The sequence below is a fragment of the Lipophrys pholis genome, assembly GCF_963383615.2.
Source record: "Lipophrys pholis genome assembly, chromosome: 8".
Classification (NCBI taxonomy): Eukaryota; Metazoa; Chordata; class Actinopteri; order Blenniiformes; family Blenniidae; genus Lipophrys; species Lipophrys pholis.
This window is the reverse complement of record NC_137630.1, coordinates 17,768,499-17,796,170: the sequence shown is the minus strand read 5'-3', so window position 1 is coordinate 17,796,170 and position 27,672 is coordinate 17,768,499. Positions and strand designations below refer to the sequence as shown.

Here is a 27,672-nt window from a genome sequence, read left to right as displayed (position 1 = left end):
TGCATGTTTTCAGACAGGTGGTGTGCAAAAATACTTACTTCTGCCGTGACAAGAGATTCCCCTTCAAAATGGAGCATGCTTAAAAAGAAAATCAAGAGAAGTCATGTTTATTTTGGAAAGAAGAACACAAACAAAGTATTTCACCAAAGCATCACACGTTCACGAGTGTGGTAAAAGTTTCTTCTTTAAATTTAATTTCAGCTTTTATTTTGACCACATTTGGCAACACAAATGCATTTTTGGCCAAAAAAAAAAAATCAGCATTATCGTCATTGAACGCACTAAAACAGACAAAATAAACTTCTCTTAAATGTTTCACTTCTGAGTTTATTTGCCTGTCTGAGGCTGCTAGTAACAGATAAATACTCTAGGGATTCTTTAAATGGTTTTAGACGTTCTGTTTTTACCTCCAGTGCTCTGTATGTTCCTATGTGATCTCATACAACTCCAACTATCTCATACACTGATATATTAAGATCAGGGGCAACACATATGCAATTCCCCCACCTTTTTTAGCTAAATGAATCAATTAGCATTTTTATAGGAATCAGCTATAACGTATTAACCACTGACATATAAAGTTAATCACACAGATCATCATTTCGTATTTGCCGATGTTGGTGGGTGCTGCAAGTGATTGATAGCCTCTGAGTGGGTCTGTCAGTGACTGGGACAGAGAATCTCCAAAAGTGCATGGCAACATGAAACGATGCTGTTTTGTCAGTCTAAAAAGAAACATGAGGGGTTGAGGGATTAGTGTTACTTCAGGTGTTGATGGGTAAAAAAAAACTAAACAAAAAAAAAAAAAACAACAACAAAAGAAAGTCTGAAAGCGCTCTTTTTAAAGTAAGACATGGAGTTAAGAATCATTCTATAGTTTTCTCCATCTCACAATCATGAGGTAATCTGACCGACTCCTTCAGGAAATAAATTTGGGATTGCATATTTTTTCTGACAAAAAAAAAAAAAAAAAAAGTCTTACAACAGAATAATTTTGAATTCTGAAACAATGTGCACTTCAAGAAGGTACAAAATACAGACACATACACGCAAAGTGCACTCATGCGTACAAAAAAACCTCATATTTGGCTCTAAAAGCGCAGCAGGCCCTGAATATAATGCGATGGAAGAGTTTTCTACACCAACACGCATGTGAAACCATGAAATTCTGCAAGGAGCATCGTCCCAATCCACCTCCTGATGCATGGATCCCAATCTGCAGCCCCAGCAACTTCATTACAACATACAGCCAACGCTTTTCTGCTTGCCTAACCTGCTGCCAAACATACACAGCTTCTCTTTTTAAACCACCCCGGTGCGAGTCAGCATTGCGAGACATACAGTGAACATACAATAGCACTCATAAGCTTCTTTCTCCATTTGGTTTATCAGCTCTCCAAAACCAAAAGCAGCAGATCGACAGTAAATGCACAGAAATCCCAGTGAAAGTAGAAAATTTCCCAGTGTAGTACACCAATCCAGATTTTTATTTTATTTTTTTGCACAACGCAATCAGCAGAAGTGCAACTCACAGTGCTTCTGATGACAACGTGGAAACAATAATCAGTCTTTACTGGGAGGACTGCATTTGAACACTGGACATGGCAGATTATTGAAACAAAAGCAAATCTTTCACACGTCTGCTGCAGGTTTTTAACATCTACTCAAGTTCAAGGCACAGTAATCAGTCTTTATATGTCTTCATCATTCCTTCAGCCGGCGATAACATTACACCAACAAATATATATATTGTGAGAACATGTGATATAATGTGTTTTTCCTGATATGCCTAATTGGGTGTTGTGAGAGCCAGCCATGTGTACCAGTTAAGGATTTTAGTTAAAAGTTATACACTTGAGACACGCGGTGACAAAGTTGAATTCTCAGGTGCAACCCCCGCCTCGACAGTATCAACACCTGGATGTACTCTAAACCCCCCCCAAAAAAAAAAAAAAAAAAAACCAACAACTTTATGCTTCAAAACATTCTGCAAATTCACTGAAAGGTTTCAGTCAGTCAGTGTCCTTCAGTTCCTCCAGTCTCAGGAAGGAGAGGAGCTCCCCAGAGCCTTACACAGCCACACCAACCAAGCTCAAGAAAAACCTTTATAGGAGCTGCAGCACGAGGCTGCATGAGGCTTCTGTTTCCCTTCAGCGGTGTGTTTGATCTCTGGCCCGTGCTGAAGAGGAGGACGAGAGCGAAGACGAGGAGGAGCGCCGTTTCTCTCTCTCCAACACTGCTGGTGACCTGCAGAGAAATTTATCGTAGCAGCACTGACTTGTTTTTGTGGTCACTTTCCAAGTGATGCTTCATTACCTGACGTGGTGGAAAATGTCTCATGACAGGATGTGGACGAAGAGAATGGCCAGGCCGATGTTGAGCAGGATCACCATGCAGATCATGATGGTGTTTGGGCCCTTGCAAAGAAATAGACACAAGAATAAACTCAGTTAATGACATTGTTGAAAATGTCACTAAAATACCTGAATACAGATAATACAAAGTACAAATTGTCCTAGTTTGTTGAAAAAGTAACTTTACATCGTCACTCTTAAAGGATGACTTGATAACAGAGGTGTATTACTGTGAAACATCAGCCAAGCTGTCAGCACTGTACTGGTCAGTTTGGTGAGGTGTCAGATTGTGGTTTAAGTTAATCAGTTACTTGTTTTGTATTTTCTACTTTAAGTGCTCCACTGCAGCTGCTGCATGGAGGATACACTTATAAAAAAAAAAAAAAGGAACGACGACAAGGCAGCTCTGTTATGGTGAAGCTAATGTTTATTTGGGTGCTGCAAATATATCTCCAACACTGGAGGCAGGCTAATGTCAGCTACTATAATGGCAACTCTACAAGCGTCATAACAGAGACTGCACCTTTGTGACTGTTTTTAATCTGGCGAAAGTAATGAAGGACAAACTGATCCAAACCTAACTATGGTCGCATCATTCATTTCAAAATAGCAAACTGCGACTCGCGCGTTACAGCAAGTGGAAAAAAAAAAAAGTGAGAATCTGTGACACCAGAGTTTATATAAGACCAAGAATATCTTTCAACATTTGCGGTGGTTCTGAGGGCCGTTCAACAATCTTCCTTAAGAAGTCTCTCGTTTGACATATCACAAGTTTGAAACATGCACAATAAGGATTTGTAATTTTTGTTTTATTTATTGTTTTTACAAATATTTAGCAAGTATGTGTGTTTATTATTTAGAAAAAATGCTTAATTACTTCACAAAATACTTTGAAAAACAGTGCTTGGAAAAGTAACCGATGCCTTCTAAAAACATTTTCTATAAATCCCGCTTGTCTAATTAATGGTGCCACAGATGGAGTTTTGTAGATTTGCTGAGATACATTGGCTGAGCTGTCGGCACTGAGCGGCTCCGTCTAATTCACTCATCGAGCTCAGCTGAAGTTACACTGGTTAGTGGGAGGAAGATGCTTTGTACCTCGTTTTCACAACACTACACTCAGAAAATAAAACTGTAAAAAAAAAAAAGTGGAGCAGTAATAAAAGTGATATATGTTTTTAGTACAAAATTCCCAGCAAAACTAAAATAACAGTCCTCTCATCTATCACTCTGATGTGGGTGCTATGGTAGAATACATCCAGTGGAGACTATGAATACTGGTGCAAGATTTCAGGCTAATCCCTCTTAAAGTTGTCAATGAGTGTAGTCTGACTGACAGATCTGCATCGCTGTTCCTATAACTGCTCTGCACATATGGCTAAAAATAATGAAATGTGAGTCATCGCTTATATTTGCTGTCTTACCTCCAGCTCCAAAGACTCTACGGTCATTTCATTACTTGCGCTCGACAAGGCCTTCAGCTTGCCTTCCACTCTGACCTCCACTTTCGAGGCCGGTTTCGCAGCTGGAGCTACAGCTTTGGGCTCCACTTGCTTCAGTGCTGCTTTGGGTTCGATGCTGGTTGTGGGTTTCACAGGAGGAGCCGGGCTGGGCTGTCGTTTGGGTAAAGGTTTTGTCTCTGCTTTGCTCGACGGCCTGCTCGGTTCCCTGGACTCCACTTTGCTCTCGGAGATGGATGGTGTTCGTTCGTGGACCGATGGAGCTCTTTCAGGTTTAACTTCAGGGGTCGCAGCTTTGGACGGAGTTGCAGGTTTAGGCTCAGGGGTTACGGCTTTGGGGGTCCCCCTAGGGGAGGGGCGTGGCACTTCTTCTTCATCTGGCAAGATGAGGCTGTTCCTTACGGGCGTGCTATGGGCCGGACCGGCGTCCGAAACCTTTGTCTCAGAGTCAAACTTCTGCAGCGGTTTGATTTCTAGGTCTGAGCCCTGTTCAATCTTACTGCTCTGACGGCTGGGGGTGCGAGAGGGCCCACGACTTCCTGGTGCTCCTCCCACTTCAGGCGCATCCGTGGCGGGAGCAGAAGCTGATGTTGACGGGGTCGTGGGGCGACTACCGGCCCTGCTGTTGGGTTTGCTGCTGCCCCTACTGCCACCACCTTTCATGCTTTTGTCTTCATTCCAACTTCCTGGACTGAGGAGTTTGGGCTCTTCCTTGATCATGATGCCCGGGCTGGGGGACGGGGTTCGGCCTGGGGAGGAGCCCGGCATCAGGCTGTCCAGCTCATTCATGAAGGGGCTTTCAGGTGGTGTGGGCAGCGGCTCCTCCTCAGCGAGCAATGGCTCGTGCATGATGGTGTCTGTGTTATCACTGCCGTCCATGGCCTCCTGTAACGCTCTCTTCTTCAGATACTCAGGACCTGAAACAACAGATCAGATCACTATTAAAAGTTTTGCACGGGCAGAATAGTGGTGTACTGGTCAGCACATTGTGAAAACCCTGGCTTGACTCTGCTGCAGGACCTTACTGTGTTGTGTTTGTGTGTTCTCCCCGTCCAACCATGTCTTAAACAAACCTAGTAGAAAGGATAGATGTTTGCCCTCTTTGTAGTTTCGAATAAATTAATCTACACTGATTTTTATCGAGACCACAGTAAGGAGAGAGTGGTGCTCATCCTGGCCACCAACAACTTGCTCCCACACAAAATCAGGGGAGAGAAACACACTCTAAATGGAAAGGCTCGGCAGTGCTTTGAAGCCAAGTCCTTTACTCCATTTCGCCACTCTTGCTTTATACGACATTTGGCATTTTAGTACCCAATTACTCTTTGGGAATCGTGTATGATTTCCGTCGGTTTTATGCCACTTTGCAAGATTGTATAATTGACATGTTATGAGGTAAAAGAGGTGAAGGCCATGTGATCAAAAGAGTGTAAAAGTAGATGTGCCTTGTTGTGATGTCAAATGTGTTTATTGGTAGTTGCGGTCAGTCAAACGTCCTTGAGAAAGCTGGGCGACTTTCCGTGTGTTCTTGTCTGATTTCCTCGAACTCTGTTAAAAGCTGAAGAGAAAAGCGAGAGGCAGCTAAATGGCCGGTTTGCTGCCGCGTCGACGTGTGTGTCGAGCGACTCGCAATGAAACTGATATGATCCCTTCGACCCAATAAGATGTTCCTTTTTTAGACATTCAAATACCCCCGTGGTGAGCCTAAGCAGAAGGATCTACTGGCACACACTGCAAGTTTATGGACGAGGTCTGAAGCTCAATATGGTAATGAAGGGAGATATCTGGTTTTATCAAAAAGAAGTTTCAACTCAAGTACTTTACATAGTGGGAAGTGAAAATGTATTGTTTGGCTATATATGCAATTAGCAAATAGGCATCCCCCATTCAAAGAAACAAACAGGTAAAATAATATCCATATACAGCATTCGTCAAAGGTTGGACACACCTTCTCAATCAATCTTATCGTTTGATGACTTTAACGAGTACACGTGAGGATATTTTTGCACTTCACTGTTTTCATCAGAAAGAATTATTGACTGTGTAAAAACTCCACCTCTTGACATTAAAGCTGATCGTTTCAAACACATTAAGAAGGAGAAAAAGAATGACACAGTATAACTCTGTGAAGGCTCATCTGTCAATCTAAAACCAGTCACGTTAATCTAAAACCAATCCCTCATGAAGCTGACTGACAGAATACTAAGAGCTGTCATCAAAGAAAAACATGACTACTTTGAAAAATGTAATTTATAAGAAATTATGATGTGTTTAATTTATTTAAGTTCACCATATATTCTTTCTCACATCGCTTTACATCTCCCAGTACTCATGCATGTTGTCCATTTTACCACTTGAGCAGTATTAACACACTTTGCATGATCAGCCACTTCACTCACACACTGGTGTTCACATGCATGTCATATTATGATATTAGGAGAAACTTGTGGTACGGTGTTTTACCAAAGGACACACTGAGATGGGACATTAAACCATTGAAATCATGATTGAAAGGCCTCAAAGTCAACCCAAGCGAAGTAACCATGAATGTCTTTGGTAAGGAGTTGATGCTCAAACCTACCTGGCTGGTAGAAGGTCGGGGACAGTTCTTTGGCCACCAGCCTGGCAATGCTGGACTCTCTGTTGGAGGCCTGAGCGGCCTGTTCAGCTGCATCTGACTTCCCCTTGGAGTGGGTCGTCCTACAAATAGAAACATGAATCACACATCAAGTTCAGCAACATTCATTCACATGTCAATGTTCACATTGGGAATTGAAGCTCGTAGTTCTTCGGAATTCCTGAACGCTGTGGCGCTGCACAGTGGAGTCGTGGTTTGCACTCTCGCCTCATAGTGAGAATATTCCTGTTTTGATTCTGGGCTCCGGGGCATTTCTGTGTTGAGTTTGAATGTTCTCTCTGTGCTTGTGTGGGTTTTTCTTTTCTTCCAAGTTATTGTGGTTATTAACACAGTTTAATTACAAGCTTTTGAGTTCATTTGAGACTTCTGTCTCACACTGACAAAAGTGCTTGTCAGTGTGACTGTGAATGTGTGAGATTTCTGTCTCTCTGACTGGTGCATTGTCATCACTGTGGATGACTTTATTGACTGTTTCACTCAATAAGTTCAGCTGAAGCTCCGTCAGTTAATGGGAGAATGATGGAGGCGCAAACATGTTACACATGTTTTGGTCTGTTTAAGTTATTCAGTCATTATCTTAGTGCAAAAATGTTGCAACGATTAAACAGATTTAATAAACAATGACAACAATAAGAAGCAGCAGCAACAAACAGAAAGGCTCTTAGAAAGGGAAACTTTTGTTTATTCAATGATGCAAATATGAGCAAATGTTAATGCTATACAGTAGAGTTAGTTCAGGATTAATAAATCACTCTTGCTCGACGACTCAGCTCAGAGTAACAGCTAAAACAAGTTAATATTTAATATTTAAGCCAGCAGTCTGCACTTGAAACAAGCAGAGAAAGACGGCAACATTGCAGCTCCTCAACTGTTTTCACGTATGACAAAGGCAGTAACAAGCTCACTGAAATTTCTCAACCGTATTAATAATTTCATCGTAGAAATCAGTTTTTGACCCGTTACTCTAATCCAAACACTGATCAAAGCTACTGTGGATCAAAGCTAATGATATTCTTACTTTCACTATCGTCTTACATGAGAATTCAGTTCAGGATTGATAAAATGCACCTCAGCCGGTAAACAGGACTTTATTAGAGAGAGAGAGAGGGAGAGAGAGAGAGAGAGAGAGAGAGAGAGAGAGAGAGAGAGAGAGAGAGAGAGAGAGAGTTCACTGAAGATTTACAGATTAGATTCATGACTTATGTCACAAAAGTAGTTAGTTACTGCCAAACGTAGAGGAGTCACAGTAATGCAATACTTTAGAATAATCACTGCTCACAAGTGATGAAAAAATAAAAAAGTGATAGAATCAACAAAGTCATCTGGAAATATCCCCTGAACAAGATGAACAGACTGCTGGTATCTATAAAAGTGTCGGCAGACAGGCAGACGGTTCGGTGCTGCTGCAGCTTGTCCCACAGTTACTGGGAGAATTACTGATTGTGATTAGTCTGTGGATAGCTGACATACTGTAACGTTACACTCGGCTGAAAATAGCTCGGCGGTTCACTTTAAGACTCGGCGTTGAAGGTGCTTCCCACTGGAACAATTAGAGGCTCCTGAGCGCCGCTGATTGATGCAGATGAGCTCCACCTGTCCACACACAAACAGCAACGCCTCTTCCAAGAAAGTCTGCTGCCCCTTTCAGTCAAATCTCACATACTCATGATCACAGGCCACTCAGTAAATCAATGTGGCGTACCAGAACAGCTGCCAGTGTTTTGGTGCAGTCTTAACACAGTGCATGACTCAATACCTATATTAATTGTGCTGTTAATTGTCTCAGAATACCCAACGGTACATTTCAGTAAAGCTTTATATGTTTTTTAAAAACACTTCATGGTAGATGTTGATAGTCCCTGGATAACGGCCCTGAAACAAGGACGTTTGGGTGCCGGCCCACAGCTTTAATGACACAGGACGCTGGAGGATCTGAATGACGTTTGAAGAGTCATAACATTATAACGATAACTTAAAATCTGTCTTTTGCTTGACTCTTCATTAGACAAATGTTGTAAACACTCATTAATTCTTATCAATTGTCTTATTTTTTTAATTAACTAATTAAATGAAATTGTCACAATCTTTTAAAAACTGTAATTTAATTCATTTGAATTTAATGTATTTGATAATCATGTTAATCCTTATGAAGTTTTAGCAACTATTTTACTTTACCTCTAACTTTTATTTTGTTTATTTTTCTTACTGAAAATATTTTTTGTTTCCATTTAATAACTAGTACCTTTATACAATTCTTTTTTTTTGTCCAAAACTGTGACTTATATTTGCTGTTGGCGAGTCTCTAAGAGTTTTGTTTTATCTTATTATCACTTTCTTAGTCATCTTTGTGGTATTTGAATTTTGAATTGTACAAACCTGTATAAATACTAGTTAAAAGGCCTAAAGCATTAAATATCTTCTATTTGAAGAGACTATTTACTGAAATGTCTGGGCCCTTTAGCTTTTTTAATCAGGAAAATGAGAGCGGTCATTTATTCCAGACTAATCCCAGAAGTAAATTAACCTTTATGTGTACATCAAATCAAAATAAGTAAAATTTTTAACTTCTGGTAGGACTTGTGGTAATTAGATGCTGCTGAGTTTGTCGCCGACTGCGTTCTACCGGTGGTGTGTGTTTACGAGGTGAAAAAGATGGCAGCCATTCAGTTGTTCCTCTGTCAGCTGGCGAAGGCAGGAGAAAGATGTCGACAGATGGCTTCTTCCTGCCGACGGACTCGACCTTCCACCTCGCAGATCGCTCGACCCACAGCGACTCAGCGTCTTCGCTGAAAACACACTCCTGGTGTGAGTGAGTGAGTGAGTGAGTGAGTGTGTGAGTGAGTGAGTGAGTGAGTGAGTGAGTGTGTGAGTGTGTGAGTGAGTGAGTGAGTGAGTGAGTGAGTGAGTGAGTGAGTGAGTGAGTGAGTGAGTGAGTGAGTGAGTAAATCTTATTTAGCTGGGCAAAGCAAAGACTTCTTTAAACTTATCCTGGAGTTTTGACCTTTTGTGGTCACAAACACAATAATATATCAAGTTATTGTGTTCGTTTGCTTTTTATGGGGTTCAGTAAAGTGGGCCAAGATTTGGATACCACGCTGATTTAGAGAGAATATCAAGCAAAGGTATCTGCCCCTAACTTGTTCACCCTCCTTCACCTCCATCTCCCCGAGGGTTTTGCAACAGGACAGAGTGCATCAACAGATCAAGTTGGAGTTGTATTAAGGTCTTAGGTTGTGTCTCTGAATGTAAAGGAATGCTCCAGTGTCTGTTGGCCAGGCTGAGTGGTGTGCAGTGACACACATGTGAACAGGTCACTGCAAAGACAATAACAGAACACATTTAGCCACTTAGCCTGTATTGATACCTAACCCTGGTGGCTGAAGAGAGTCCGTGGTGGCTGTAGTAAGACAGTGGCTGCAGAGAGGTTGGTGGAGGTTGTAGAGAGCTGGGCACAGACATTCAGCCCTAAAACACCTCTTGATTTTTCTCTGAAAACTCTTTCTTTCTATCTTCTATACTGCTCTATCCACTTCTTATCCCAAACGACATAGTCTATAAAAGACATATACAGACAAGAGATACCTAGCGGCACATTTTTAGGGTCACGGACTCTATAGACTGAGAGAAAACTGGAGTATCCAGGAAAGAAAAACATTCACAGGGAGAACAAGCAAAGTACACATAAAAAGGACTGAAACCTATGACGCTATTGAGATGAGAGACACACGTGTGAACCACCACTGTACGTACAAAATGACAGTTTGGGGCAGGTGTGATGTTTGTTTTTGTACTTTTACTTGCAAATTGTTTGACATAATCTGCAATTTGTGTCAGTATGAATCAGTATGTCAGTATGTTTCATTTGATATCCTGATGCCATGTTTGTTATATTACTACAATATAAAGTAACTGCCAGTTCAGATCTTAAACAAGTGTATTTCTGGCCACATGGTGGAGGAGTGGTTAGCACTCTTGCCTCACAGAGAGAAGGTCTGAGTTCAAATAGGGTGTTTCTGTGTGGAGTCTGCATGTTCTCCCTGTGTGGGTTTTGTCCCACAGTCCAAAAACATAGACGTGAGGTTAAGATGTGACCCTAAATTGCCCGTAGGAGAAGTGACCCTGTGCAGGATAAAGCGGTATAGAAGAAACATGGATCGATATTATATTTCCTTTTTATTTGATGAAAACAGCGGTCATTGCATGTTGTGGCTTGCTGTATTTGAGAAATGAATAGGTGTTGCACCTTGTCAGAAGGATTTGCCAGTTAAAAAGCTGCTGCTTTTTACAGTTTGTTTGTGGGTGGAAAACATGTCTCCTTTGTGAACTGTCCGTAGCTCATCAAGCATGACTCCACCACTGTTCAGGCTGGTCATAATGGGGCTAACCGGAGACCTCAACACTCACTCATGTTTTTCACACACTATAACCACTGATCTATGTGCATCTATGTTTGATCGTTACAGGAGTAAAAGTTTTACCTGAAGGCAGCCCCTTTCTTTAACCCTTGGATGGACAAATGGCAGAGTTGGATTGCACAGGCATTCCTAACACTGTCTCAGTGAGTGAGTGAGTGTCAGTGCGAAGAATACCTGGAGCCTCCTTAAAATGGACAAGAGGTTGCACTCAGATGGAAAGGTGACCACTGGCATTGTCACACACATTCACAGTTCACCGAGTGTGTCAGTCAGCATCAACTGACCTGCACATCACTCAACAACATACTGAATATCTAAAACCATCACATACTGAGAAAATAAACACACTAAACGTTTACATTCAGACTAAAAACTATCTAAGTATATTTCTATACTTTAAATTCAATGTGATTAAACAACCACATGTACCGTCTACACAAGATCCCACAGTATTTCTCCATTTCTCGCTCACATGTTTCTCAATTGGAAACATTTCTTACTAGATTTCCGTTGAAGATTAGTTGTATATCAAGTGCCACTATGTAGTGTGGTAGTGATAATTATTTAAATTTAGAATAAGAATCAATCCACAGTCTTTAGTTTCAAAGAATCAGGAAGAAACAGAAGCTATTCAAATATAGAAAAAAATGGATATAAATGCTGTTTTTGTAAAAAAAACACTGATGACATAAAAAAAACCAACAATGTGGATGCAGGAGTGAGAGCAGCTGAGCTTCCTTAATAATCACTATATTTACATGAAGCCACAGCTGTAATGATATATCCTTCACTGTGATTACAGTCTCTCAAATTGGCTAGCAGAGCTACTAATAGTATGACTGGATGAATGCTTTGGGCCATAATTCTCAAGTGCAAAGAGGACAATCATTGTTTTGTTGTCAGGTGCATTTAGACGTCTGATTTTAAACAGTAATCTCACATTTCAGGTGCTGCCTGCCCTGTGATTGGCTGCTCAGGGGTGTAACCTGATGTTCGCCCACAGCCAGCAAGGATTGGCTCCAGCCCCCGGTGACCCTGACAGGTGCATAAAATAGATAGATCGGTGTCGTGATGTGTCGTTCACTCACTGTCTGAACTGCTTTTAAAGCTTTAAATAACTACATAAGTTTAAACAGGATACCTGGCCCCATTTAGAGCTGCAGCTCAAACAGGTTCGAGATGAAGCTTAGTGTAAACAGGTATCCTGTTTAAACTACATAAGTTTTAACAGGATAAGTGGCGCCAATAAAATATAAAGCTGTCGTTTAAAACAAACTGCAAAGTGGTTGTTTCCAGTAAAATGGCTATAGAGAGAGTTCGACTGCAGTTTCATTCAACCACCGGCAGGTTAAACGCCTTCACCAATTGTTAGCTGGGATCAATTCCCACACACCACAACTCTGAATTAGATAACGATGGGTGGAGTCTCTTCAGTCTTGTTAATGACATAAAATAAAACACTTATATACCATGCCATACAAAATGAACAAGAAAACCCTGAATGAGACATTTGGTGGTATTTCACATCATTAAATATCGACACGTGTTATTAAAACCTGGAAAAATCAAGGAATGTAACTTGCCATCTACTTTTCTAAGTTGAGTTGGCTGATTCACATAAAAGTTAAGACTCAACGTATGCTATTCATTTCCGATATTTCTGGATATCTGGGCACTTTTGATGAATCTCTGAAAGCAGGCATACTGGTTCACTGTATTGGATGACCTGGAATCTTGGGAACAAAGTGTTTTGTTTGGTTTGTTGGTGAAATGGCTACTAGGAAGTTAGCTGGAGACATGGAAGAAGGTACAAAGTCTCCGAACTTCATGCAAATGAACTAAAAAACATATGAGGAAATGCTCCAACTGAAATCAGAGATCAAAGTAAAAAAAATGAAGATTGAAGAGGTTGAGAGAAGAATGGAAGATCTTGAGGAAAGCAAAAGAACGGATGACCTGGTATCTGGATATGAGGCAACCCACCGCACCTTCGCACAGATCATGGAAGGTGGGAGAGAATCCTCCCAGAGTTGAATTGCATTCACTTATATAAAGACAAAAAGAGCTTGATCATTATAAAGGGAAATGATGAACCAATGATGAAGGGGTGGAATGATGGAAAAATGTCACAGTCATTCTTTTAGCTTTCAGAAATGCATCACTGTATACATTTTAAATCATTTCATTCTTAAAATTTCAAAAGTCACAATATAGGAAATGACATTGATCCAGATATCCACTCCTACCAGTATATTTCTATGAAGTGTGAAGTTTATTCAGAAGTTCAGCAGCTTTTCTTACATTAAAGATGACGTTCAGCATTTACAGCAAAACTTTAACATTCTAGCAATTTCAGAGACTTGACTGGAAGACGATAAATAGCTGCGTGATGGTTTAGAGAGCTGTGACAAAATAGGCTCTAGAAAAGAGGAGGTGGTGTTGCCCATGTCATCACTGAAATGTAAGGTCATTGATGATATGACAATGGCTCTTGATAATTTGATGGAAGGTATAACTATTGAGGTTGAGGTTCAAATATAGTCATTAGTTGCATCTATAGAGAAGCGAGTACATGTATTCAACAGTTTAATAGGAAGATTTATAAATTGTACAGTCAGCACAAAGACAAAGTGATTTTAATTTGTCGTGATTTTAAAATTGATTTGTTGAAAGCTAATGAACGTATATAAATTACAGAATTTCTTGATAGTATGTTCAGCTTGGGCGCCTATCTATTAATTGTAAAACCAAGCACAATACCAAACAATAGCATACAATGGTTGATAAATTAAATTGAAGGAGACCAATAGTGGACTTGTAGTGACTGATGTGAGTGACCAGCTGCCCATTTTTACAGTGCTGGACATTAACTATCAGTATTAACCAAGAACAAATGGGCACACAGACAAACTGGTAGGAATAAAATCCCCAGAGGCAATTATGGCTCTTAAAGCAGAACATTTGTAAAACGATTGGCAGGAAGTTTATGTATGAGGTTATCAATAAATCATATGATGCATTTCTGGATACAATTTTGATCATTTACAACTGACATTATCTAAAACAGTATATTTTTTTTAAAAAGATGGGCAAACAGGGTTTGGTAAAAGCCTGTAAAAAGAAAAACTGAATTTATCAAACATTCCAGAATGGAAAAGGCAGACAAGTATAAAAAAGAAAACTACAAAAAAGAGATAAAAAAAACAAACATTATAATCGAATGTTGCAGGAATATAAATACCATACTAAGGTCGCTTGGAGTGTATTTAATGATGTTAAAAATCATAACAAAAAATGTTTCCAACATATTTTCTAGAACATGATAATAAAATTGGCAACAAAGAGGAAATGGTAAATGGATTTGGCAAATTAAATTGAATGTCATACGGAAGAAAGTGATTTTGGATTTGAAAACGCCAACTAAATATTTCTTAGTCGATTTTGTGAGAGTGACGTCTTAGAAGTAGTCAGAAAGTTTAAGAGCAAAAAGTCTACTGATTCTCACACAGTTGATATGCCTTTTGTAAAAGAAGTAATTGTGTACTGAAGCCATTTATTTATATATGCAAAATATCAACGACAACAACAACAACAACAACAATAATAATAATAATAATAATAATAATAATAATAATAATAATAATAATAATAAACATTATTGTTGACATCATAGTCATGTGATTCAGTAGACTCAGTAGTGATTTAACATTGTTGAAGTCCACTATATGATTTGGTTTACATTTTCTATGATTAGATGATGGCAGGGCAGAGATGGAAGAGGAGGACCTCTTGAGATACTGTAAACACTGAGTTACAGTACAATCTTTGCCCTCACAATTGAACAAAGGGATTGGGGTCTAAATTAGCTGGGGTGGCCCTTCTTTGGAAAAGTTGTACAACTGCTGCAGCCTTTCTGTGTTTCTCTGCAACCAAACATGACACTGAACACCCTGACCCGAATACCCTATGAGCTTTTAGGGCAGCTTCGAGGAGACGTCAGCTGCAGTCGGAAACAGTGTTTGGTTCAAAGTCTAATGCACGACCTGTAAAAAATGTAGGAGCTTGTTGTTTAAGATGGGTTATAAACTAGTCTGGGTTTTGTCCTTGAGCCTGTTGATGGGAAGAGATATTTTGTCATTCCGGCATGTGCCACTAGATCTTAGAGGAGGGTCCTATTCGACTATGCAGCAACTCTGTGTGTGTGAGAAAAAGCAATTTAGCTTCTATTAAAAGAAGACTATATTTTGAAATATGATTAAAGTACTTCATCAAAATACTTGGATAACAAGTGCTAAGTGAAGCCTTTTTTTGTAGCATTGCTGAGCGGTCAAACAGAAAGGAAAATCAACAGAGATATCACCAGTTTGTGTTATTACTCACTCGTCCTTTACTCATCTGCAATATAAATTCTCATAGCAGGACTGGTAAAATGTCACTTCTTTTCTTAGTCAGTAAATGACTGCTCACATTCAGTGGGCTCATCTTTCTAAATACAAAAACAGCTTCACTGAGGGACTGTTACATTAATATGATCTAAAACTGATGTCTTAACTGTTTATTTGAAAACACAAAGAGTTGCAGCGCTGCCGTATCTCTATCCCAGTTACAAACTAATTGGAATGATAGTAATAGCCAAAGCTATTGATTCGATGACGTTGTTCCAGAAACAAATTTATTTCAAGTGCTAACATCCGGATAAAGGAGCATCTTCCACCCACTATCTGATGTGACTACAGCTGACTTAATGAGTAAATCAGTCATTAGACTGACCCACACAGTGCTGAGCGCTCGCTCATGTGTCACAGCAACGCTACAGTCATAAAGCATCATATGACCATTATGAAACAGGCCTAAGTGAGGAAAACAATTCAAGGTAGAACAGGAGGCACTTATTGAAGCAAGTAGTTATTTTTTAATGTCAATAACTAGTGAAGTACAAAAATAAGACTTTGTTTATGCAATATATAGAGATGAAGGTGGGGGTGAGAAGCACAAGAGATTATAAGAGGTTATTAATGATTATGCTTCGAATTGTTTGCATTTCTCTATTCTAAATTATTTAAAATGTTTCTTCTGTTTGTTTTTCTCTTTAAATGATTTCCCTCCATATCCATACGTATTAAGTATCATCATCATCATCATCCTCATCATTGAGACTGTAATCAGTAACTTACTTTTAAACAACACTGTTTAATGAACAAGCTCTACAAGAGCACTCTCTGAATAGCACTGAGCTGAAGTCACAATCAGACCTTGTTGAAGGCACACCAACACAAAGTGCTTGTATCAGCAGTACAGTATGTAATCCAAGCCCCACAACTAAAGCTAGGTGTGGTACATATATACACTAACCCTTTATACCCAAGCACTTGCTTATGAGCTGTGTCATATTTATATCCTTGGAACCATTTGACACCACTGCTGACGCAAGATGGATGGAGATCAGTGGTTGTTTTACTGTTGCCTGCCGACAGTGGAGCTCACAGCATTAACAGAAAGAAGTCTAAATCAGCAGGCAGAGGTCCGAGGCCGAGTTATCTACTGTGTGGACAAGGATTTGATTTGCTTAGAGAGGTCAGGAGTAAGTGAGTCCTGAAGAAGTAAGTGTGCAGATAAAAAAGAAAGCCCTGCTGCCGCCCAGCATGTGAAAACAGCCCCGTGTGTCTGTGACGAGGCAGGAAAGATGGGGCCTGAAAGGAGAGACAGAGAGAGAGAGAGAGAAGGAGGGGGGTAATCAGCTGTTGCATTCCCCTGCGATTGTGATACAGCAAGAGTGTGCCTGTCCATATTTAGTCAGGGCTCCTCTGTGACCACCGGGCCTCCTGTGTGTGCGTCATTTACACCCCGTCCTGCCACACAGGTCCTCTCCTCCCTCCTCCAGACGCCCGGCTGCCAGCCCACGATGAAGAACAATGTCCACGCACCGTCTGAATGCCAGAAAACACTTCAACCGGACTTCAAGAGGCCAGCCAGGTCTGGCATCCCATGCAGAGAGCTGGCTGCTCGTGTATTTTTAACCCTCGGCTTCACTGCCAAAGGATCATAGCGTGAGGAAACCACTGCCAGGAACAGATGTGTCATGTCTCTTCTGCTTATATAATAAACAGATTTCAGTTTAATGTCCAGGACCACAAGTGAGCCACTGTTCAGTTGCTGTGCAGGGAGCACTTTTCAAATCCCTTATATGAAAGAAATAATGCAACAGTGTAGAAACTCAAGTTTTGGAATCAAGGAGTAATTTTGAGCATTTTTTTTTTAAATATATATATATATATATATATATTGTTTAAAGTATGTCATTTTACAAATACTTTACACCACAATTTCAATTAATAGACGAACCCTTTATTGAGCAAGTTAGTATTTCAGTAAATTTTGTATTTCTTAATGTTTTCTTCTAAGCTAACACTAAATTGAGGAAACTACAGTAACTACAGAAAAAAATGATTGTCACTGCCCTATTCCTTGTTTTTGGAGTATCACTCATAATGTCAAAAAAAGCAACAAGAAACAACAAATGTATTAATCTTAAATGAAAACAAACTTGTGGTGCATTTGTTTAGCACTTGTGCCTCACAGTATAAAAAATGCAGTTCAATTCTAAGTTTAATTCTAATTCTTTCATTCATTTTTCTGGGTGGAGTTTGCATGTTTCTCCTCTAAAATACGTGCGTATGCATTCTCCACTGAGGGCCACATACCAATATACCAAGACGAAGAAATGGAGCCAATTGACATAAATACATTGTAGTTTACAGGTGAGTCTTTCCCCAAGTGCCTGTGCATTTACAGTCCAACCGATTGGAGGCTAACCGATCACTATGAAATTCCCTGCATGTGTGAGTCAGTGTGTATGTCTGTCTCTCTGTGTGTTGGACAGTGATGGAGACCTGTCCAGAGTGAAGCCTGCCTTCATGTACAGTATAGTCAGCTTGTGTTGACTTCAGCGAACCCTGAGTTGGACAAAGCGGTATAAAAGATGGATGAATGTTGAGAAATGTTTGCATCTGAGGAGGTAAAGTGTGGGGGCGCACCATACATAATGCCTCGTGTACAGTAAAACTTGTACATCTTGTTTGGAGAGTCACAAAGTGTTGTTGGTGCAGACCACCGATGTGTTTCTGAACACCGTCCTGCATGAATACAAGTGTTTGCGTCTCCTCTCAGCTCTGTGCACACATGCAGGGCAGTGTAGGTGAGCTGAAAGCACTGACACAGAGAATAACTCTTATACACTGCTTATCTGAGATGTACAATATTTAGATTTCAGCCTGCGAGGACAGGGGTCTGCAGTCCATCAGTGTATCGTCTTGATGCTGTAAACACAAGGCTTAATTCGGCTGCTGAAGATCATGACAGAAGACTAAAACACCAACACCTTGTACGGTCACAGACAAACTAACGGCAGACAGAAGCATGTAAATCTGTACACTAGACAAAATATACAACAAGCAGTTAAGCATGTCACGCTGACATAGATGTGCTCCAATCACTTTCAGCAAAGATATAACAGCCAGCCTCACACTATAGGCAATAAAATCTTTCAACGAGCATCTTTGAATATAACTAATTAACAACTAAATAATCAATTATTTTGATTGTGAATATAACACTAGCTCTATTTCAACATCAGGCAAAAAACTTACTGAACAAGGTTTGTATTGGGGCCAGTATAGGTACAAATAGAACAGTTTCTGAGGTACACTGTTACAGGTTTAGATTTCAGACCATATACATAGATGCCCAATACCAGAATCCAAACATCACTTGTCATGTAACTGCAGGGGGATAAAAACTCTGCAATTGTTGAACTAATATGTTAATATATCAACTGCTATCACTCTGTATGATGCACACATGAAATACAAAACCTTTCAAAACACATGGTAGACAGGGCTCACTTTAAAGTTTTGTCATTTAATCGTACCACTGGTAATATCATATTATATCGACAGACATATGAGTTCAAGATGATAGTAATATTAAATTTTAATTCTGAAATCACTGAATATGCACAGCTTTCACTTCTCAGAGGCATTATGGGGGCTTAGAACAAAAACGGTGAGGAAGCACAGCTCTACAGCAACAATGTGTTTATGTCAGATTGAAGTGGCAGCTAATGGCATTAAGTACAAAGTCAATTAAATCCTACTGACCCTCGTTTTGAATGGTTTGTGAAGGAGACAAACTGCCGATTAGAATAACGCGACTCTAAACCAGAGGAATCCAGAAAAGAAACAGCTGCAGCAGATTACTCCAACTTTCAAAGACACTTAGATAGAATGATTACAAACTGAACTCCCACTGAAGTGAAGCACAAGGCCTTTACAGGCATCTACTAGTGTGTACTGTAATATACACGCAAACCACTTCTTTGTACTCTGTAAGAACCGGTTGTGGCTGAAGGCACCTGGAGGTATCAGAAGATTCAGGAAAATATTCTAAAGGAGTGCGAACACTTCCAACAGACAAACAAGCAGAATGGCCCGTCAGCTTGTTCATTTCAAAGCAACTGAATCAGCTCAGCAAGATTCGATCCTATGTTTTGGAAGACGTTTCTCCCGTTATCAAAGTTGCTTCATCCGCTCATGCGGTTCACTTCACTAGGCCGGCTTTAAACTGTCTTGTTATGTCACTCGAGTTTTCTATGTTAAAACACCATAGGGCGAGGGTGTGGCTTATTGATAGCGCAGTGTGTTTTAATAACCTTCGTTGAGGTTACTGGAGTAACATGAGGGCCCATATGTCATTGACCATGACTCTACAACGACGTTGTCAACGGAGGAGAGATGGTGGTGTGAACATTCTCTTCCCAAAGGGTTTTTTTTGTCTGAAATATATGATTTATTTCACCTCTCCACTTTAGCATAGAAGCAATACAGTATCAATAAGCCACACCCAGAGCCCTATGGGCCAATCAACATTAAAATAACATTAACATGTGAAACCTTGTGTGCCTCATCTCATGGATTTAAATATCTGACCTTCACACCGTTTAGCTATACCAGCCAGGCTAGTCAAGGGAACATCATGAACTGATAGAGCTACTTCCATGAATAAGTCCAGCTGGCCTGATTTATTTGCTTTGGGACGCCTCCTACCTGGACAAATGAGAGCACACTTAGACATACCTGGAAGCGGCGATCTCTGCCTTTTGCTTGGCGATGGCTGCGGCCCTCTGAGCTCCCTCCACTGCTCGCTCAACTTTGTGCTTTATCTTGGTTCCCTTCAGCTGGATCACCCTCTTCTTCATGGCCTTCACCAGCATGTTGTTCATGTACTTGCCCTCTTCCTTCCCTCCCTCGGCGAATGTGGTGCAGCCGTATCCATGTCGCTGGTTGTTGAGCCACTCGCCCTCGTACTTCAGCCCGCTGGACCTTTCGCTTATTCCATAACCGGATCGCTTGTCGTTCTTCCACTCGCCCATGTAGACCTCGGTGGTGGTGGCGTCGATGTCGGCCTCCACGGGAGGGAAATCCTCTGCTCCGGCCAGGCTCTCGTCCATGCTGATGGTGGAGTTGGTGTCACTGGCGTTGGAGCTGAGAGCCGACTCCGTCCTCAGGAAACTGAGCTTGCTCTTCTGGCTGGACAGCGAAGTGCTTGACTCGGACTTCTTCAGCTTCCCGAGCAGGGAGCTCCTTCTAAACAGGCCCTTCTTCTTTGGTTTCACGGCCTCGGGGTCCACCTGGAGCGTGAGAGCGAAGCCTCCTCGGGACGGTCCCAGCTGGGTCGGGGTGGCCACGGGTGTCTCCTCGCCTGAGGCGTTGGTGGCAGTGATGATGGGGATGTCTTGCTGCAGGACGGTGCCATTACTGTGTTCGCTGCGAAGGGAAGTTAAGGAGGTGCGGAGAGGGGAGCGGACCACTGCTGCCATGCCATAAGGGACGCTCTGACGGACACCGTAGCCATGTCGCATCCCTCCAGTGAACTGGCCCTGGAAAGTACCTAGAAACATCAGAAAACTGGGAGTGAGTGTCTTAAAACTGCACCACTTTGATATGTTAATATGTTTTATGTTTAATTTCATTCATGTCATTTAATATTCAGTGTTGATACTTTACTGTGGTTGTTTTGTGTTTGTATGATGGTACAGCCCTATAAGTAACTTCTTTATGTGGGTACTTGCGCAGAATGTTTACATGACTGTTGTATTTTTGATCTCAAGTTGCCATATTGAAGGATTGATCAGGGCCAACATATAAAAATATGAGGTCATTTGCAGTTTCCCGTGTTTAACAAGCCCTGTCTCCTAAAACTCAACAAGCTGCTGTGATGACGAACTGATCTCCAGATACTGCGTGGACGGTAATAAAAATCTTTACAGACATGAACGGAATGAAAATAGCATTCGCATAAAGTTTTTTTGCCAAAACTAAGCTAGAATTATAAAGGGATGTGGTAGAAATGGTCTCCAGCTAAAACATGAACATTTCAAAAACACGTAAAAGGCAGAAGGGGTCAAAGCACAGCGAATCAAATCCTTACCTCTGGGTTTATTATTATTGCCCTCAGGGCACTTTTTTGTTAATGCAACAAATGAAGACACTTTATTGTTCCTCCAGTCTTCAGGCTGGGAGCTGTACAGTAGATAAATGAATCTTCTCTCTGCTCATGCACTGAACAATCATGCCTGAGGTGTGTTGCTGTTGTTATTTAATATATTTATTAATTTTCTTAGATAAACTGGCCGGACCACTGAAGTGAATTGCCTGGATTAGGATTAAAATAGCATTATAAGTCTGAGTAAACCTCATCTTTGCATTATTTAATGCATTATGTATTGCTGTGTCTGAAGTCCTGGCTCATGCGGCGACGCTGACTTAAACTCTCGGATGGTGTATCGTTACGTGGACGTCAGGGACATTTTCAGTGTGAAAAGTCTCATTCATTAATAACCTCACTGACAAGCCGTCTCAGGGTCGGCTCCCAGGCTAAAAACTGACGTGTGTGGATTACTGCCACGGCAAGGCCTCAGCCCGTGAGGCCAGGAGGCCACAGAGCTTCTGTGGCTATTATTACATGCTGACATCTGGTGCTATCACATCCCATCCTCACCCACCCCCACCCTCACCAACCCTCACCCTCACCCTCACCCACCCCCACCCCCACCCTCACCCACCCCCACCCACCCCCACCCTCACCCCTCATCTACTGCAGCTCCCAGCAGGCTGCACTCAAAGCTGGTGAGTCAGCTGTTAAAGGAGGGGAAACCTCAGCTAGTATACAATCACTTTAACAACACTCACATTACCGCCATTAAGTAGTTCTTTAAGTTACTTGTGCTCTTATTAGTACTTTTATGTCATTGAGTACAGTAATGTACTTTAGATGTTGTCAAATATTAAATTGGTACTAAGCACTCCCTGTAACACCCAATAATGTGACAATTTTATTTTATTATTTTATTTATTAACTTGCCGGTAGTGTAATAAATGTCTTGTGTCAATACCGTAATATCATGTTACCAATAATTTAACAAGTGATCTACAGGCTGGTTATGACATTATCGAAATAGCATTTTAAAAAAAATACTCTAAGAATGTCAATACTGCAGTTAAATTTTTTAAGTTAAAATACATCAAATGAACTGCAGTTCCGGGAAATCAAAGTTGTTGTTTTTTTCAAGATATTGAGAAGTTTTCTTCTCAAAAATAACTATAGTAGTAGATAGACATCATCTTGATACATTGAGGATATGTACTGTGCAGAACCTGCTTGCAGAACTGATTGTGTGCAGTTTTGATGAAGCTGATGGTCTTTTTCAATCTTTTCAGTCTGAAAATTACTTTTTCTTTTATTTATTTATTTTTTTACCCCAGAAGTAACTAATCAAAGTTTTAGAGTGGAGTTGTAGTTTTAAGATGTCCCTACAGTTCCTTTTCAAATATATTATCTTAAGTATTTTATGATTTTACAAAAGCTGTTGGTTTAAAGTAGAAGCTCATTTATGTCTACAGTTTTTGAAGATGTAACAGGACTGAAGGTTTTGTAAATTGCAGTTGCTGCTTCAGGGTCAATACACTTATTGTCATTGTCATTTATTTATTACATTTATTATCAATACAATACTATTTTCCAAATCTGTATAAAGATTCTTCTCTCAGGTGTAATTGAGTAACTGTATGTAAATATCACTGTACTTTGAGGCACAGTTACAGTTTTAAGGTGTATTTTTAGAAGCAACTGCATACATTTATTGAAGTATTTCATTGCTATAATGTACCATGACGGTACTACTGCATCTTTAGGACTGAATATGTAAACATACTCAGCTCTCAAAACTATTATTTCAAGTATCACAGTAACATTGTTTAGTTTTACAACTACTTTTAGGGTCACATCTATCGTTTTAAAAGCATGTACTTTCACACAAGTCTTAATGTAGTTTATGATAAATGTGTATCCACAACATTTTAAACGTTTACTGAAATGCTACATAAAGTAAATTTACTTTTATTGGTAGAGCTTCAGTTTTAAATTGGAATAAGTGCTTGTAATCAAGTTTCGAATTAACTTGTCTTTTAAGATGGGTTAACTTTTTTTACTTTTACGAGTGTGCTTCACACGTTTTTTTTGTTTTAAAAAATAACTACTTTACTTATACATACTTTACAGTTTTAAATGCACTTTCAAAGGGACAGCTACAGTTTTAAAGTGCATACAAGATTTCTTTTTCACAGATAGGTTACACCTCTAAATAGATTAAAAAGCAGACATCAAATCAAATACAGTGTGATATTTGTGAATAGAACAGGGCTGTCAAACCCATTTTAGTTGAGGGGCCACCTAAAGCCCAATTTAATCTTGAGTAGGCCTGACTGGTGACATAGTGCCAAAATATTCTTTAAATTTGCACTGTAAATGTTATACCAAAGAGTATCCGTGATCTTTCCAAATCTGAACAATTTGAACCACAAATTACTGCAATCTCAACATAAAGCTGATTTTAATGTTTTAAAATACAGTGAAATGTCCAAAAACACCTGTATATAACTGTTTTGCAACCTTTTGTATGCATGTTCCAACAAACTCACCCTGACAGTATGGCTTTAAGGTTCTACTGCTAGTTTTTCATGGCAGCATCACAGACATCTCAGCTTGGGTCTCGGTTTTGTGTTAAAAATTCAATGTTTTGATTCAATATTTACAATTTGCTTGGTGGGTTTGTGGTCCAGATTGCAGCCTCTTGCGGGCCGGTTTTGGCCCACGGGCCTTATGTTTGACACCCCTGCTATAGAATGAACCTCCTGACAGCTCCAGGTAGTTTACCACTGAGGATAATGAGTGTTTCGGTGCGTTTTGCTTGAGTTTTCTCTCACTTCCATCTGCGTATGTTTCTGTTCCGTATCCATCCTGCAGGCCGTTATTCCAGGTGCCCTCGTACTTGGCCCCGCTGCCCACACTGATCCGGACTCCGTATCTCCCCTTGAAGCCGTGCGTCCACTCCCCTTTGTAAATCCAGTGTCCTTTGGTCTCCAGCCCCAGGCCGTGGCGCTTGCCCTGCGACCAGTAGCCCTCGTAGGTGTTCCCGCTGGGCCATGTGTAGACTCCCACCACCTCGAAGCCGTAGTTCCAGGAGCCGGAGAACTCCCCCTGGCCCTTGGGCCCGGTGCAGATGCCGTGGCCGTGGGCTTTCCCCCCCTCCCAGCCCCCGCAGTACGCGCCCCCGTCGTCGAACTCAAAGCGCCCTCCACTCATGCCTCACCGCTGCCTCCACACGCACGCACAGGAAAGTTGTTTGTTTGTTTTTACGATCTGTTACCTGGCAAAAGATAAACGCTCCGTCAGTCTGACTTCACCTCCACCTGACATCAAACCTGACTGCAGATATCCTTGGTGCTGAACTTGGGTGGGCTTCCTCTCTTGGACCTGCTTTGGGGATTTCTGCGCGTGTCCATGAAGCGCTTTTAGTCCTCCTCGCCTTTGGCTCGTCTTTTACACTCAAACTCTCTGACCTCCAGCGGTGTTACAAATTTAAACTGGTTGAAAATGCACCGAATTGTCTCTGTCTTTGCGTCCTGACAAGCCAGGGGTCCTGCATGGCTTTTTCCAGGTGGCCGCGGAGAAAAGCCCCCTGTTCCCCCCCTGTCCTGTCCCTGCCACCCAGCTATCTCCTGACAGTCGCTGCTGGTGGAAATATTTTAGCAGACCTAACAAGGCGACCAATCCGCACACACACACCCTTCCAAAAATACGACCCAATCCTTACTCTGCTGCCTGCAAGGAGCCATGCCAGAGTCTTGCCACTTCGGGACTGAAGTACATGCCATTCAAGACTGTCCTGCCTGCACACATACACACACTTTAACACACAACATCCTCTGATCAGCCTGATGACAGAGGAGTTCAACTACATTCACTCAAATAGGATGTGATATTTTATATTTCATATAATAATAATAATAATAATAATAATAATAATAATAATAATAATAATAATAATAATAATAATAATAATTGTAAATCTCTTGGAGAGTACTTGCATTATTGTAATTTAGTATCGTGTGGGATAGTTGAAGTCTTATGAGTCCTTTTAAAATATGAACTTTTTCTCATACTTATGTACAATTTGCACCACACTGGGTTGATTATACCTTCAACTGATAGAATTGCTGTTTTTTATCTACATTTGTTCACTTTATCGTTTCTCTCAGAAACGTGCCTCTGAAAATTAAGTTAAATGTGATTAAAAAACTAACTTTTCATTTGAGAGATGTACTTGTACTTGAGTACATTTAACTATGTTAATACAGTTGTAACATATTAATTGAGATTTTCCACCTCTGATGATCTCAACATTATTGATAAAGTTTTGTAAGTAATTTCAGTGTTTATGTTTGGGAAATTATTTCACCACATAAACAGTTGGATACAGTATATGTTGTGGTTTTTTTTTAATTCAAGAAAGCAGTATTGTGGCGCTCACTACCGCCCTCTTTTGGACACTTTTAGTAATTGCAGCATGCGTATCAATTTTAGACCTGTATCAGTGGTGTTTTTAATTATTATTATTAAAGACCACATAAGGAAAAATACCACAGCTGAAATATATCACTGAAATCTTCTGGCATTTTCTGTAATGGCTTGGTAACTTGTATTACAGATTTCTCCGATTTTGGGGGGGAGAAGCCACCTTATTGAAGACTGTAGCTCCACTTGGTATCAAAGCCAATAAGTGCAATTCAATCAAATCAAATTGTGACTTGAGAAAGTTATTCCTTTATATTTTCAGAATTTATTGGCGGCGAATTAAAAACTGAACCACCTCTGTGTTGTGTAAACTCTGCCAAATGTTAGAAGTACTTATTCGTAGTAATGAAGTCTGGCTGTTTACTCAAGTAAATGTACTAACAGATAAAGGTAGAAAAAAATATGCTACTGCAATAATTTTCTGTGAATAGATTTGTGGTGGAACAAGTTCTTTCACATGAAAATTTATGATTATACGGGTTGTGAGTAAATCATTTCAGTCATTAAAGGAAACAGTTTCTACAGTAATGTCAGACGTCTTCATGTGGGATGGGGCTATGAGGCTACATCATCTGAAAAAGCAGCACATCACACTTGTACTAACCTGTGTTTGAATTGCATTGTGGGTAATGTAACAAGGAGGAAGACTGAGTCAGACTCTTACGAGAGAAACTGACTCAGTGTATTTTTCTCTCCATTTAAATATTTGAAAACGCAGGACAAATGTGACGTCCTTGGTCTCAAAATTCAGTGTCCCTGGTTTGAGTCCGGCCTTCGGAACCTTTCTGTGTGCAGCTTGAATGTTCTCTATGTGTGTTTTCTCTGCAAATCCACCTGACCCCCGTTACTGAATTTAAAAAAAAGTAACTAGTCATCTGATAAAGTAACTTATTACATGAGTTCCCTCCCCCAGGTGTGAACATGAATGTGCTCATACTTGCTTTAGTGAGAGGAACTTTGATTCGCTGAGTTGTCAGCACTGTGCGGGTCAGTCAAATGGCTGAGTCGCATATTGAGTTCACTTGAAGTTACATCAGTTTGTGGGAGGAAGATGCTCCAAAATGAACTGGGAAGAGAGACAGCAGCTCTGCAGCTGCACTAACTGTATTTACAACAAAAGTTTTTTTATATTTTTTTATTTCACTGAGTTGCCAAGTGCATAATAAAATCAGTTAGAAGCACATTTCTGCCAAAATGTCATGTTTGTTACGGTAATGTTTTCACAGGAGAGCATTCTCTCTCTTGGTAATCAAACTCTTCCATAAAGTTATTTTACTTACAACCCCAGAATTTTGTATATATTGCACTTGTTAACTTTATATTTCATTCTATTTTGAACTGTTTCTGATTTGAATGCTGCCATTGCCCTGATACTGTGGAATGACTTGCCTCTGTCTATCAGACAGGCCTGTTCCTTTCCGCTTAAAACCATCTTTTTCTCTTTGGCCTTCAGCACCACCTGAGCTGTTGACTTTGTACTCTACAAGGTTTCACTGATTTTTTAATGTCTTTTCTACTACCCATGTTCTATCCTATTATTTGTTTTAACTGTTTTGTATATTATTTGTATTATCTGTATGTTTTACCTATTTTGTGATGTGCGAAATCTAGACTGAGCATTTTGACACCTTATTTATTCTATTATAGAGCACTTTGGTCCACCGGGGTTAATTTAAAGTGCTGAATAAATACAATTGCTTGTTTGCTTGCTAAATGTCCTTACTGTGTGTGGGTGCTGTAATGCAATATACCATATACAGAAAAAGATAAACACTCTACTCTGAAAACATAATAACAAAATACACTAAACAAGTGACTGTAGAAGTAAATGTGCA

At 40.3% G+C, this 27,672-nt stretch overlaps 1 protein-coding gene across 1 annotated transcript; it reads right to left on the bottom strand.

The window, feature by feature from the left end:
• Window positions 1-74: 74 nt before the first annotated feature.
• jph2 (junctophilin 2) lies at window positions 75-24,990 on the bottom strand. Its single transcript, XM_080468833.1, has 6 exons — window positions 24,187-24,990; window positions 19,999-20,812; window positions 6,396-6,514; window positions 3,779-4,731; window positions 2,317-2,417; window positions 75-2,247 (listed from the first exon to the last, which is right to left on the bottom strand). The coding sequence occupies exons 1-5, from the start codon at window positions 24,563-24,565 to the stop codon at window positions 2,337-2,339; spliced, it is 2,346 nt and encodes a 781-aa protein (XP_080324959.1). The 5' UTR covers window positions 24,566-24,990; the 3' UTR covers window positions 75-2,247; window positions 2,317-2,336.
• Between the last annotated feature and the right edge of the window lie 2,682 nt (window positions 24,991-27,672).